General features: G+C 45.9%; 1 protein-coding gene across 1 annotated transcript in view; it reads left to right on the top strand.

Annotated features, from left to right (window-relative positions):
• GALNS (galactosamine (N-acetyl)-6-sulfatase) overlaps positions 1-12,657 on the top strand; it is a 44,826-nt gene that overhangs the window by 29,827 nt on the left and 2,342 nt on the right. Inside the window, exons 12-13 of the mRNA XM_010181765.1 lie at positions 781-902; positions 11,211-11,328. Of these exons, the coding sequence (XP_010180067.1) occupies positions 781-902; positions 11,211-11,328 (240 nt within the window). The remainder of the gene's footprint in view (positions 1-780; positions 903-11,210; positions 11,329-12,657) is intronic.

Genomic DNA, 12,657 nt, shown 5'->3' with positions numbered 1-12,657 from the left:
CACCCCGGGCAAAGAGCTGGCGGGTGTGGGTAGCCACAGGGGGCTCGCTCTGTCCCACGGTGGCCTCTGTAACCCATTGCTGCAAGCAAAGGGACAGTGTTGGTACTTCTACCATTCATATCCACTGGGAAAATCCCAACTTCTGACCCCCTAGGCTTAAATGTTAGAGACAGAAACATCTCCAGAATTAATACACTTCTTCCTGCTTTCATTCCCAGGTGAGTGCCTCAATACCAGCTCACTATGAACCACATCAACAAATGCCCCCATTTCTTTAAAAATAACCTGATTTTCTTTGTTCTGCAGTGAAACACATCCATCAGGTGCTGGCAAGCTGAGTTTTCAGGGTGGCTAATGGGTGCCTGGTGCTCTCAGGGTGATGCCCCTTGGTTTGGCTGCTGCTTTTCAATCCAAACTGCTACATGATCCCATCCTCTCTGTGTATTTTGAAGCCATAGATACGAAAGAGAGAAGATACTTTCCACGTGCGGAATTCCTATGATTAAATGGTTTCACCTCTGCCTTTTGCTTTGCCATTTCATTGAATGAACATTTTATAGAGATCATTTTTTTACAGAGCAAAAATGGAAGGCTTGCTCCGGCTTTTATGTCAGTGCAACACCAACATTGTCACCTTATTTAACCCATTAATCCATTTTGCAGACTCTCAGTTTAAAATAATTCTGGGTTTTGTGGGTATATTGGAAAAAGATGCTGAAGAAAGTGACATCAGCTAAAATTCTGCTTCACACTTGATCACCTCTCTCCTCTTTGCTGCAGGGTATTGATTTCTGTCCTGGGCAGAATGTGTCTGGAGTGACAACGCATACGCAGGAGGAGCACACGACCCTGCCGCTGCTTTTCCACCTGGGGAGGGACCCTGGAGAGAAATACCCGTTAAGGTGAGACAGTTAAGGAAGATGTGAAAACTCACAGCACTGTCAGTGTATGCTGTATATAATTCATTTGCTTTTGTAGCTGCTTCTTGTAATCTGCTTGAAAACTGTCCTGCAAAGCCATGACTGGTGGGAGTGGTGAAAGAAAGGAACAAACCTTGAGTTTCAAATGGTCAAAACTGATGAATGTGTGCACGTCCATGGCTCGACTCCTCTGTTCTTGTTGTGTGTCCAACCACCCCTGACAGAGGACGTAAAATGCACTATTTTGGACAGGACAGGACTAATTGCAGGGCAGTTGTGGGAATTACACAGTGGTGCTGGTGAGTGGAGTTGTGATTCTCTGTGTGTTTTGGGGCTAGGGACGAAATATCTCGTGATCTTCACATATTCTGTGGTGTTTTTCCTCTGTCCATTGCAATCTGTCAAAGGCAAACGTGGTAACCTTCCCATCTCCTAGCCCCTGCTAAAGGAGCTTCTCCAGAAGGTCTTTAGCCACAGGACTTTCTGCCCAGTCTGTTCCCTCCTTGGACTCTCCTGGCTGTCTGAATCCATTTTCCTATAAGCCTACCATTGTAATATTTCTCTCTGGCACACACCATGCCCTGAGAGATTCCTGTAACCATTTCTGTAGTCATCAGCCAGCACGGCCCCCGTATAAACCTGCCACCTGCAGAAAAAGCTCCCAAGGTGTCCCCACCTCCCTTGTCCTGCCTGAATTTTACCCTGCAGCAAAACTTGCTGCAGACGGGGCCACGCAGCCTCATCCCTCACTGCTGGCTCCCACTCGGAGAATGTGAAAATAAATCAAAGAGAAAAGTAGTGGTACTGCGACCGCCTGCACGGGAGGGGTTTTGTGCAGCAGCTTTACCAGAGAGATGTTTTCTGAGCTGACAGGACTGCAATTACTCAACTGTTTTAAATAATTGAGTGGATACGCTCGCTCCATTACTCTGGAAAGAACTGAGCCTGTGCTGTCCACTAAGTGTTTTCACTAGAGAGACAAGGGGAGGAAAAATATTTTCACTTCTCCCTCCTTTAACAGACAAACACCCTAGAGGTGCATTACATGGTGTATAAAGCTCTTCAGAAGCCCAGCACGTTACCTCTCATTTTCTATTGCATTTCGGCACTAATGAATAAAGCAAAGCTGCAGCTCTTGCAGTTCAAATTCAGCTCGGTGAAACTACGCTTCTGGGCTGGGATTCCAGATGAGACTGTGCCCTGTTTGGTTTAACAACTATTTTATTTTAGGAAGATGAGTGGATGGAAATGACCTCTTTTTCCATAAAACCCCTCAAACAAATGGGCAGTATTAAATGAACTGTAGTTTGCCTGCTTTTGTGTTTCCTCTGCATTTGAGGGAGAGGAGCTTTTCCCTCAGAGGTGTTTGCAGGACACCTCCTTCCCTGTTATTTAGATGATCTTTACCACCACCACACATTGAGCATTGAAATAAATTCCAGTGCTACATCTGCAATCATTTCTCATATGGTCCCATTGATTTTTGGACACTCACAAGCTGTTGGTTTGATTGAATTTTATGGCAAGATTATGCCACGATTATGGAAAGCTGTGATGATGTTTAATATGCAGACCTTAACAGAAAACCTCTTTTTAGAAGATGAATCTTCCTTTCCGCAGCACTTTCTGTCGCTTTTGTCTCCTCTCTGGTCACAACGGAAAACTCCTGGGAAGCAGCTCTCCTATATCGAACGTGGTAATTAAATTATCCTCATTTGTGGAGCTGGTGCTGCTGTGGATTTTTATTTAGCTTAACGATCCCCCTTGGCAGACAGCCTGCTGGGAGTCCCAGCACTAATGTTTCTCCGAAGGGAATCCAGCGTTCTCCTCCACGCGTGCATCTGTCCGTCCGTACTCTGGGTGTGCTCGGAGTGCTCCAGCCCGAGGTTCGTGTGTGTTCCCAGTCCATCTTGGCCACGCTCTGCTCACCCTCCTGCAGGAACAGGGTGTATCGTACAGCTCTTTCGCCACTTTGGCTCCTCTGCTGCGTTGTTACGTTGCCAAAGCATTTAGAAAAATTTGCGTTGCATTTATTGGTACCTTTCCCTCTTTTATGTGATTTACTTTTACCACTTTGCGAAATCTGCGTTGGATTTTGTGAGTTTTTTCTGCTGCTGTGAAGGAGCAACATGGCACATTGATGCCCTGTACTCCCTGCCTGCTTTTGCTCATTTTTTATTTCATTTATTCCTTGTCTTAGTGCAGCCTTTTCTTCTCCCTGAAATGATTTTAATCTGTCATACCTCTTGACTTGTATTAGTTTGGAGCGGGATCACAAGCAAAAACCACTGGTAAGAGGTTTCATTGCTGTGCATGAAGGCCAGGCATCACTCACACCTACAGAGAGATTTACTACTTATATATTTGGGCTCCCTTTAGGATCCTAACTGGTGTCGGAGCCAGGGCATCCTAGAAATCAGCTCGATCAACTGCAGCAACACTCTTGGCTTGCAGGGTGCTTGTGCTCGGGCATTTTAATCTGAAATGTCTTTGGGTCGTGACATTGTGCACACAAGGCACTGCCTGACACTGAGAGACTTTTTCAAGGCTACGTTTTCAGTTCATCTCAGAACACGGGGATTGGCCTCTTCTGAAAGGATCACTGCAGATCCAAGTCCATAGAGTTTTCGGATCCCTGGGTTTCATGGTGAAGCAGGACAAGTCCTTCCTCTTCCTGACACAGCTTACCGAATTTCCTGGAGCCTGCCTGGAAACAACATCAGCAGAAGCTTATCTCCCCCAGGAGCGCTTTTCATGCGGTGGAAAAACTGGTCTGGCAATTACAGGCAGGTCCTGTCATCGCGTTGAGGACACGCCTGGCGGTTCTGTGCCATATGGCACCCTGCGCTTCTGTTCCCCTTCGTGTAAGGCTGCGTGTGCGTCCCTCCACGTGTCTGACTCCAGGAACTGCACCCAACAGGGCTGTGACTGCTCCTCCTGCCTATTGCCCCTTTGATTTCGGGTGCATCGCCTCCTGCACCCCAACTTCTGCCAAGGGACATGGTTGTGTTTGCCTCTTTGCTTTAGAAGATAATTATTGGTGTTTCTCAGCCTGGACTGGAACTTGCAATCCAAGAACCTCACAGACTTTGCATTTAGTTAGCTGGGATTCAGATACATTCACTACCAAGCTCTTATCTACTGCAGGGAGAACTGCAGGGCTCTTAGGTCCTAGCGTTGGGCAAATCTTGGCACTATAGGATGAGCTCAACATTTCTATGGCTGCAGGATGCATGAACACATCTGCAGGTAATGACAAGGCAAAATTGGCACCTGGAGAGGTGCTTGCAATAAGAACATCTGCAATACCAGGGTATATATGGGCAATATATTTCAAAGAAGTGTATTTACTGGTAGATAATCTTGCTTTTGGTTGCCAAAAATGGTCATGTAACTGCACTTATATAGGGAAGAGTTACCTTGTTATCAAGTCCTTGTGTAGGGAGAAGTGAACCGTTTGTGTCTTTTGTCATCCAGGAGATTGATTAGATCTGTGTAGGCTGGGGATAGAAGATAGCTCCTTTTTTATAGCTCTCAACTTTAAAATATAAATAAGATTCTGTGTTGGGCAGCACACAAAGCAGAAGCATTTTTTGAAATCCAAGCAGTGTTTTGTTTCCTCCTTAGATGCAATTACTTGGGGTTTTGCTTGATATAAAAACACTCAAACCCTGGGGTGCCTTTGTCACTAAATTTATCAGAATGCAGAACCACCAGATCTGATAGGTCTTTTTCTTTACTAAATTCTGTTATGGTTGAGGTATTGTGTGTCTGCTGAGTACCACATAGGGAACTTGTTTCTCCATGTGTCAAATTATCTGTTGGTAACATCTTCACAACCACTTGTCAGTTTTATTACCCAAGTCACAGAACACTGCTTATTCTTTATTATTATTAAATACTTTAATGCCAGCCAGGAAGAACACAAGTAATAATACATAGCAAAAGCTGGCACAGCTTAAAATGCAGTTAAGAAAATATCCAGTGCAGACTGAAGTAACAAAAAATGCTTTGACAGAGCTGCAAAAGAATTGATAACTGATATGTCTGATATTCTGTCAGTTTGAGCCAAGGATGCACAGCCTTAATAACAAGTAACTACAGCGTGTTTATGTGTTGTTCGTACTCCAGGTTAGTAGCAATTCTGCTCTGAGCGACAAGCTTCTGTTCCAAACCGAGTTTCCTAAATTTTCAACGTCAAAATACCTGTGTTTTACTCAGGGCAATAGATTTTACTGTTACGGAAGAAAAAAATGGAAGTGATAAGGCTCGGTTGATGAACATAATGATTTTAGAACACATTAATTAACAAAAGAGCTCACAAGTGCCTATTTCGAGCAGATGGAAAATCCAGGAAATCATCAAGAGAGGTAATTGCACTGGTTATGGAGCCAGAAAAGAGAGGAAGAAGCTCCTGAAGGGAAGCCAAAGGGGAAAGGATCTGATAAGAAAAGTTGCCAGTCTCACCTTGCTGATCAGAGCAGAAACCTCGCAGTGGGGACCAGACAGAAGGTGCAAAGCAGGGAAAAAATGTGCGTAACAAAGAGGCAGGATCTCGCCCAGGGGAGACGCTGACTCCTCAGCTTCTTGAAAAGGAGGAAATGGCACCAGCTGCAGTGCAGGGGTGAGCGAGCTGCTGCCACAGGAGAGGTGGCATTGAGGTAAACCAAAGCTGTGGAAATTGTGGAGATCTGGGGATAAAAAGCTTCAGTGATGAGTAAAAAACATCAAGCATCAGCCATGCAGGGGCTGGAAGCAGAAAGGTTGTCAAGCATGGGAGGCAAAATCATCGCGATCGATAGCTGCTTTAATGGAGGTGGGAAGGAGGATCAGTACCCTGCATCGTGCCATGCTGTAACCCATAACTTGTGCTTAATCACAGTAGACCAGCAGCCTGCAGGTATTTTTATGAGGAACTGTCAAGAGTGATGCTGTAGAAAAAGGAATATTGGAAGTAAAAAGCCATATGAAGCCATTTCCAAAATGCACTTTGAAATGTACACCATCTTCTTCAGGTCCAGGCAGGGCTACAGCCTCAGAGAGTTGCCTGAAGAATCACAGAATCACACAGATCCCAGAATGTGAGGAGTTGGAAAGGACCTGGAAAGCTCCCCCAGTGCTACCCCTGCCAGAGCAGGATCACCAGAGCAGTCACACAGGAACACGGCCAGGGCTTTGGGTGTCTCCACACAAGGAGACTCCACAACCTCTCTGGGCAGCCTGGGCCATGCTCCATAACCCTCACACTGACAAACTTTGGCCTCATCTTCAGCTTGAGCCTCCTGTGCTCCAGCTTGGGACCATTGCCCCTTGTCCTGGCATTGGACATCCCAGAGCAGAGCCTGGCTCCTTCCTCCTGACACTGCCCTTTCCAAATGGATCCCCAGGAATGAGGGCACCCCTCAGTCTTCTCTGCTCCAAGCTCAAGAGCGCCACCTCCCTCAGCCGCTCCTCAGCAGGAGATGCTCCACTCCCTCCATCATCTCTGTGGCCCTGCTGGACTCTTTCAAGCAGTTCCTGTCCTTCTTGAGCTGAGGGCCCAGCACTGGACACAAGATTGCAGCTGTGGTGTGAGCAGGGCAGAGCAGAGGGAGAGGAGAACCTCTCTCGACCTACTAACCACACCCCTTCTGATACATCCCAGGATGCCATGGTTCAGAAAGAATCATCAGGATCACATCTCCTTGCTGCAAGGAAAGCTGTGGACACAGAGAATCCATGCAGGTGAGAGGCATCATCACCACTCCACGTATTTTTGTGGCTACCTGGTGCCCCGCACACCTCCAATGGTGTTTGCAACCAGGGCCTGCGGATGCTCCTGGACCCCTGAATTGGGGTGTAAGCAGCCCAATATTCTTCTATTTAATTCCTTTTTTATTTTCCTTTGGTCTCATGGATCTTTGCAGTAACTACAAGTGGCCATGTTTCAGCAGCAGAGCCCCAAACCTGTTTTCTGCCTCCTGCATTGTGCAGACTTGAAATTGCAAATAAACTTGATGATAGCAGAGAGGAACTGAGGAAGACTGAATAATAGGACAAGATCAAGACTTGGATACTACGGTGCTGAGCAGTCTCAAAGCACTGATAACAGATAAAATCAAATTACCTGAATCTGGGTGTATTTCACAATTAAGAATAATGTTTTTAATTAAAATAATTCCAGTGGAGAAGGAAGTAAAATATACAAATCATTAGCCAACTTTTATGCTCTTCCCATAACTTCATGTGCATCTGGTAAAACATGCTATAAATCTGAAAGCTGCTATTAAGAGCCCACTGCTGGGTTTCTGTGAAGCGCACTATAAAATAACCTTTTTGTGCCATTCCTCTCAATAATAACATGGTCCCGTCGCTCCCAGGACAGAAATACTGCACTTTGATCATACGTGAATCATCAGGATGAGGTATAAAACATCCAAATCTAGATTTATTAAAAAAAAAAGACTGAAAGTGCTCTTTAATCTGCTCCACTTGCGATCTATTTGAGGGTGCATTTATGCTGGTAGAGCATCGCCCTCTCCCTGTCCTTACAGCTCAGGATGCTCACAGACCTGGAGGTGATAGACTGAGGACTGCAACATTAAACCAGAGCTCTAACACCGAAATAAAGCAGCGTTTGAGACAAACCCTCCTTTCCTCCAAGCCTGAATTTCAGTGCAGGGCACGGCGGGGTTAACAGCAGAGCAGGTTCCACTGGAGCTGTTTGGTGAGGGAGGAGATGGGAACAGATTGCCAAGGCACAATTACGCTAAATGAAGGAAGCACAGGCCACACCTGTGCCTGGGACCCTGCACTCGCAAGCCAGCCCTGATTGCATCTCCAGAGACTTCCCGGAGGTAAAGTGTCAATTAGTGTAATGACCCTGGACTTTGTCCACTCCGCTCCCTCATTCTGAGCGTGGAATAATTTTGCGTACGCTGGGGGATCTCTTTTAGCAAACTCCTCACAACACCACCTGCTCACCCTCTCATTCTTGCACTGCTATTCCCAGCTCTCCTTCGGCAGGGTTGTTGAATGCGAATACAAAATGCGGCGTGCCCTGGAGGCAGTGAGGTCTGGATCTTCATGCGGACAATAATGCCCAAACACCTGTATAGATAATAGCATCATGGTTTTTTTGGAACAGGGAATGTAGCAGACCCTGCCCTTGCAGCCCAGACCCTTACACGCTTTCAGGGAAATGATGGGACTCGGTGTTATGTAGGAGAGGTTCCCACCTCCATTAACAACTGATTACCATGAAGAAATTATTCCCATCTTACCTACAGATTAAAAGCACTCTTCCCTTCCAAATTTTGTCTCAAAATGCACTTCTTGTGTAGGGCTGGAGCCAGTTTTAACCCCCCGGATGCAGTCAGTAAATACAAATGGCTGCGTGGACATTGGATCTTGGAGGTCTGAGCAAAACCAGAGCTCATCGGCGTGAGGAATGGGGATCTCCATGGGACCAAGGCAGGAAAACCAAACTCCCCACTAGCACAGCTTTGTCTCAGCGTGACTCCAATCTCCCAGGTCCATCCTGCAGCCATGCCAGTCCTCTGCTGGCATGCACGTGAGACTTGATACGCATCTGGATGAGGGAGAGAGTTCGTGTGTTTAAGGGAGGCATCTGAAGATGATCTGCGCTGATCTCCCGGTATTGAATGACACCTTACAGCACGCAGGGTCCATCACCATCATCTACTTCAACTCCAGGAAGACAGCTGCGATTGGATACGTTTTAAGCTGATGTCAACAGGTTTAGCCAGCTTAAGAGCACGTTAAGCCCTACTGAGACAAGGTTTATAGGTTAGCAGTGTGACTGGGAGCATAATCTATACATGTTCTTTGGCTTTAGCCAGCTTTGTGCTCATGTGAGAAGTGCGAGGCTTTTATACGTGCCAAGCCATTTCTGTCGTGCTTTGGGGAAGTCATTTAGCCTATGCTAAATGCTGAAATAATCTAAAAGTGGCGAAGCTGCAGGGGAGAGCAGTTCAAAACCACCAGGAGCTGAGGTTAGGCCAAGATTTGCTGTCACTGCTGAGCCAGCTGAAAAAGCTCGGAGTGTCCTGAACATGGGAATTAAAGCACGAAGATGATTTAAATGACTGGAGCCTACTTTGTTGTACCGCCGCATTCACGTGTCTGAGGTTGCTAATGAGCAACAATGCTATGGATAAATGCAGTAGTTAAGATTATAGCCAAAAAAAAAGGAGATATATTTTTTTTTCAGTGCAACAGGACTGGCATATTTGGAGCAAAAAGCAGCGGTGGTGACAACAAATAGTTTATCTTTCATCCAGAGCACAGCTGTGTTTTCCACCGCTCTGTCCAGATTACGGCTAATTTGGAATCCCATGTCTGAAAAGCCATTTCGGAGGATGAAATTGGGCTATCTCTTTAGCGCTTAAATATTTGCGAAGACGCTGTGAGGCTTAATTAGTTAGCAGCAACATTTTATCTTACGGGTCCACTTCTAGAAGAAAATCTGAAGTGCTGGAGAGGTGACACGAGTACGCGACAGAAATAAACACATTAGATAGTTACAAGAGCAGCAGTAGGAGGCATTAAATGATTTGATATCTAGAGTATCTGGTAGACTCTAACAATTGATTAAAATATGTATTAATTCATATTAATCCTTAATACGAGGGTCTTAATAAAGTGCGATTAGCTCAAGTTTAGAAGAGCTTTCAAATCCTGGCACAAAAGGTGCATTAGAAAGCTAAAACACTGCAGCACGCGTGGCTTCCTGAGCTGCATTTCATCTCTTGTGCATTGCTGGGTGACGTAGGCTTTAAGATGTTTCTGGCTCCCCCATTTCATCCAGCTCCGACATCCGAGGTGCTGTGAGCATCCCTGCTTTTTGCCTGCAGTTTTAAGGCACATTCCCTCGGTATTTTTGTCTCCAAAACCTTTTCTCTCTGTGTGCAAGCTCTCCCGTGCTCGCTGTCCTCTGTGTGTCAACACGAGTTAGCTTTAAAACGTCGCTGCCTCTTTGAAAACTCTGCTTTGATTTCTCTCAAGCGTGTTGGCAATGCCGTGCTCGCTTCAAATGCGACCACGGGGGCTTCCAGATAAAAATCTGCCCAAACCAAAAGGCCATTGTGCCACCAGGATGCACCAGGAGCCAAGGGATTGCTGCCCTGAGTGTCCTCAGCAGGGTGTGAGGCAGAGATGGGCTTTGACAGCTCCCAAACCTCTGCTGTAGGTGGGAGCAAGCAAATTCAGGAGTTTCACAAGAATAATCACAAGAATAATCTGAATTTCAGGGCGGTCTGTACAGATCTCACAGCCAGTCCCTGTGATAGCTTCTCATCAGGATACAGGGTGTGAGAACAACGGATTCATTTGCTGGAGCTCGTCATTTCAAATTCCCTTCCGGTTCTCTATCAGCAAAGCTCAGGCCCATCTCCACAATCAGCTTCTCTCTGGATGCTTGCCGAGATGCGATATTTATAGGGTTTACTGGAAACTGTTGGCACGTTGCTGGGCTTCGAAACACGATTGTTTTGCAAAGAAGGAAGTTAGCTGGAGTGTGGGGCTGGTGGCCAGCTTGGACCGTAAGCAAAGGGAGCCCGAGGTCAGGCCTGAGCTGCATTGTTTCTTTTTATCTTCAGAAGCAATTTGCCACTCTCAGGGTTTTTTTAAGTGACTCTTAACCTGATGGACAAAATGAGATCATTGGGTAGTACTCCTCTGTTTTAGAAATACTTGAAGTATTAGTGAAGTGCACCCTGAATCACTTCAACAAGTACCTACTGGAGTAGTGGATAAAAACCTGGTAATTCCTAACACCGTATGAGGGCTTGGAGCATGACAGATGGGTCCCAGCTTGGAGTAATAAAGCTGTAATGGAAGAATGTAGATGGGGCAGAACCCCGGGTGGGTGTTGCGAAACGGAGGAGGTATTCTTGTCTTGGACAAGTCACTTCTATTCTTCTTCTCTATCTTCCTGTTTGCACAATGTTGGTTCATCTTACTGGGTGACTGTGAAGTTTTACTGGCCAGCGGTTGTACTTGAAACCCTTCGCTTGAGAACACTCATGAAAAGTACTGATATTACCTTCATTTCCTTACAATAAATGTCTCTGCGTGATGCACGTGTAATAGAAAAGCACTTGAGAGTGGAGGATGAATACGTGGAGAGCTGGGTGACCTCTTGAGTGACACACTTGTTTATGCTGAAGTGTCTGGATGTTTATTTACTCCTTTGCTATGGCCCAGGAAAAGTCTTCTGGCCTAGCTTAGTGATGCGGACACTGTAAAGATGCCCCACTAATAACATCTCTATCTCTTTTCACGTTCCAGTTTTGCCAGCGATGAATACCAAAGGGCCATGGAGCGAATATCCGCCGTTGTCCAGCAGCACAAAGCAACCATGGTGCCAGGGGAGCCGCAGCTTAACGTGTGCGACAGGGCCGTCATGGTGAGTGGTTAAAGCATCAGCACAGTTGAGAATCCTCAGCTTAAAATGTGTTTTGTGAAGGCTTCATCAAATGTCACCTCCTGCTGGGAAGGGATGGAGAAGAGATGCACATTTGCCCATTTGAAGGGAGGAGGAGAAGCTGTTTGGTACCTGTGGCCCGCAGCAGCATAGGAAGATTCATACAAAAAGAGTGGGGTTAGGTCTGGAAAGTTTACCAACGTGCTGCAGTAAACTCTGTGGCTTCCTTCCTTAGAGATACAGCTGTAGATCCTCCTTCTCCTTTCTAAGCCCCTTCTGCAAATCTCAAAAGTCCTCTGTGTTTTCAGAGCTGGGACTGGGACAGTGGCTCTTTTTCAGTGAGTATTTTTGTTCTTGCTCGGTCTCCTCCAATTCCACCCATACCTGACTTTTCCAAAGTCTTTATGGCTTGAAACACAGCAAACATTTTCAATTCTGTTTTCTGTTTCAAATTGCACATTGGAAAGTTACAGCTTGGCTTTCCTGTCAACTGCTGCTTGGTCTGTTGAGAACCTGGGAAAGAAACAGGATGGTTTGTAGGAGGTAAAGTTGTCATGAGTGTGTAGTCTACGGGGACGTGCCTGTAGACTGACAGTAATAGTAACAGGCAAAATTCTTTCTGATGCTGAAATAATCTGTAACAGTCAGTACCTGCTGCTTCAGCCAGGCAGAAAAGAAAATGTGGAGCTGTTTCTCCTTGGTAAGAAGGCAAAGATCTTTTTATATTTGGATGTTAAGTAGGAAAAAGATCTGAAGGACCATTGTTTCTGTGTTGTTTGCTTTCATTATTCAACTTTTCCCTTAATAAACACTGGTCTGTGCTCCTCTGGGACCTTTTGGGTTCAGGCACTCCCCCCAGTGCCTGGCTGCTGCCAGAACCCTTTGCTGGAAAGGCGTTTCTTTGCACTAATTCCAGCTCCGAGCCTGGTTTATAAATTGTAGGCACACTGTGCTGCTCTGTGGCTACCCTGGCTGTCGTGGTTTAGGGCTGGGCTGCTCACTAAAACCTGGACAGATGCTCTCTGTTAACCCCTCTGCCCTCCTCAGAAGGGAAGAGAGAAGAGAAGAAGGGAGAGAGACTTTACACGTTGGAAAAGAAAACTAACAGGTTTAATGAAACAATAATACTGATACTACAGGATAATAATGTAAATAGGAAAATAATGAAATATATACAGATATGTACAAATATATACAAAACCAATATAAAATCCTCCTCCAATGACAATGATGTCACCAGAGGCTCTGGAAGCACTGGAAAAGTCCCAGTCTGGACCCAGCAGCAGTGGGAGCTGATGCAGGAACACAGGG

Source organism: Mesitornis unicolor, unplaced genomic scaffold (assembly GCF_000695765.1).
Source record: "Mesitornis unicolor isolate BGI_N332 unplaced genomic scaffold, ASM69576v1 scaffold2073, whole genome shotgun sequence".
Classification (NCBI taxonomy): Eukaryota; Metazoa; Chordata; class Aves; order Mesitornithiformes; family Mesitornithidae; genus Mesitornis; species Mesitornis unicolor.
The sequence above is the reverse complement of the archived record's forward strand: the minus strand, read 5'-3'. Positions and strand labels throughout refer to the sequence as shown.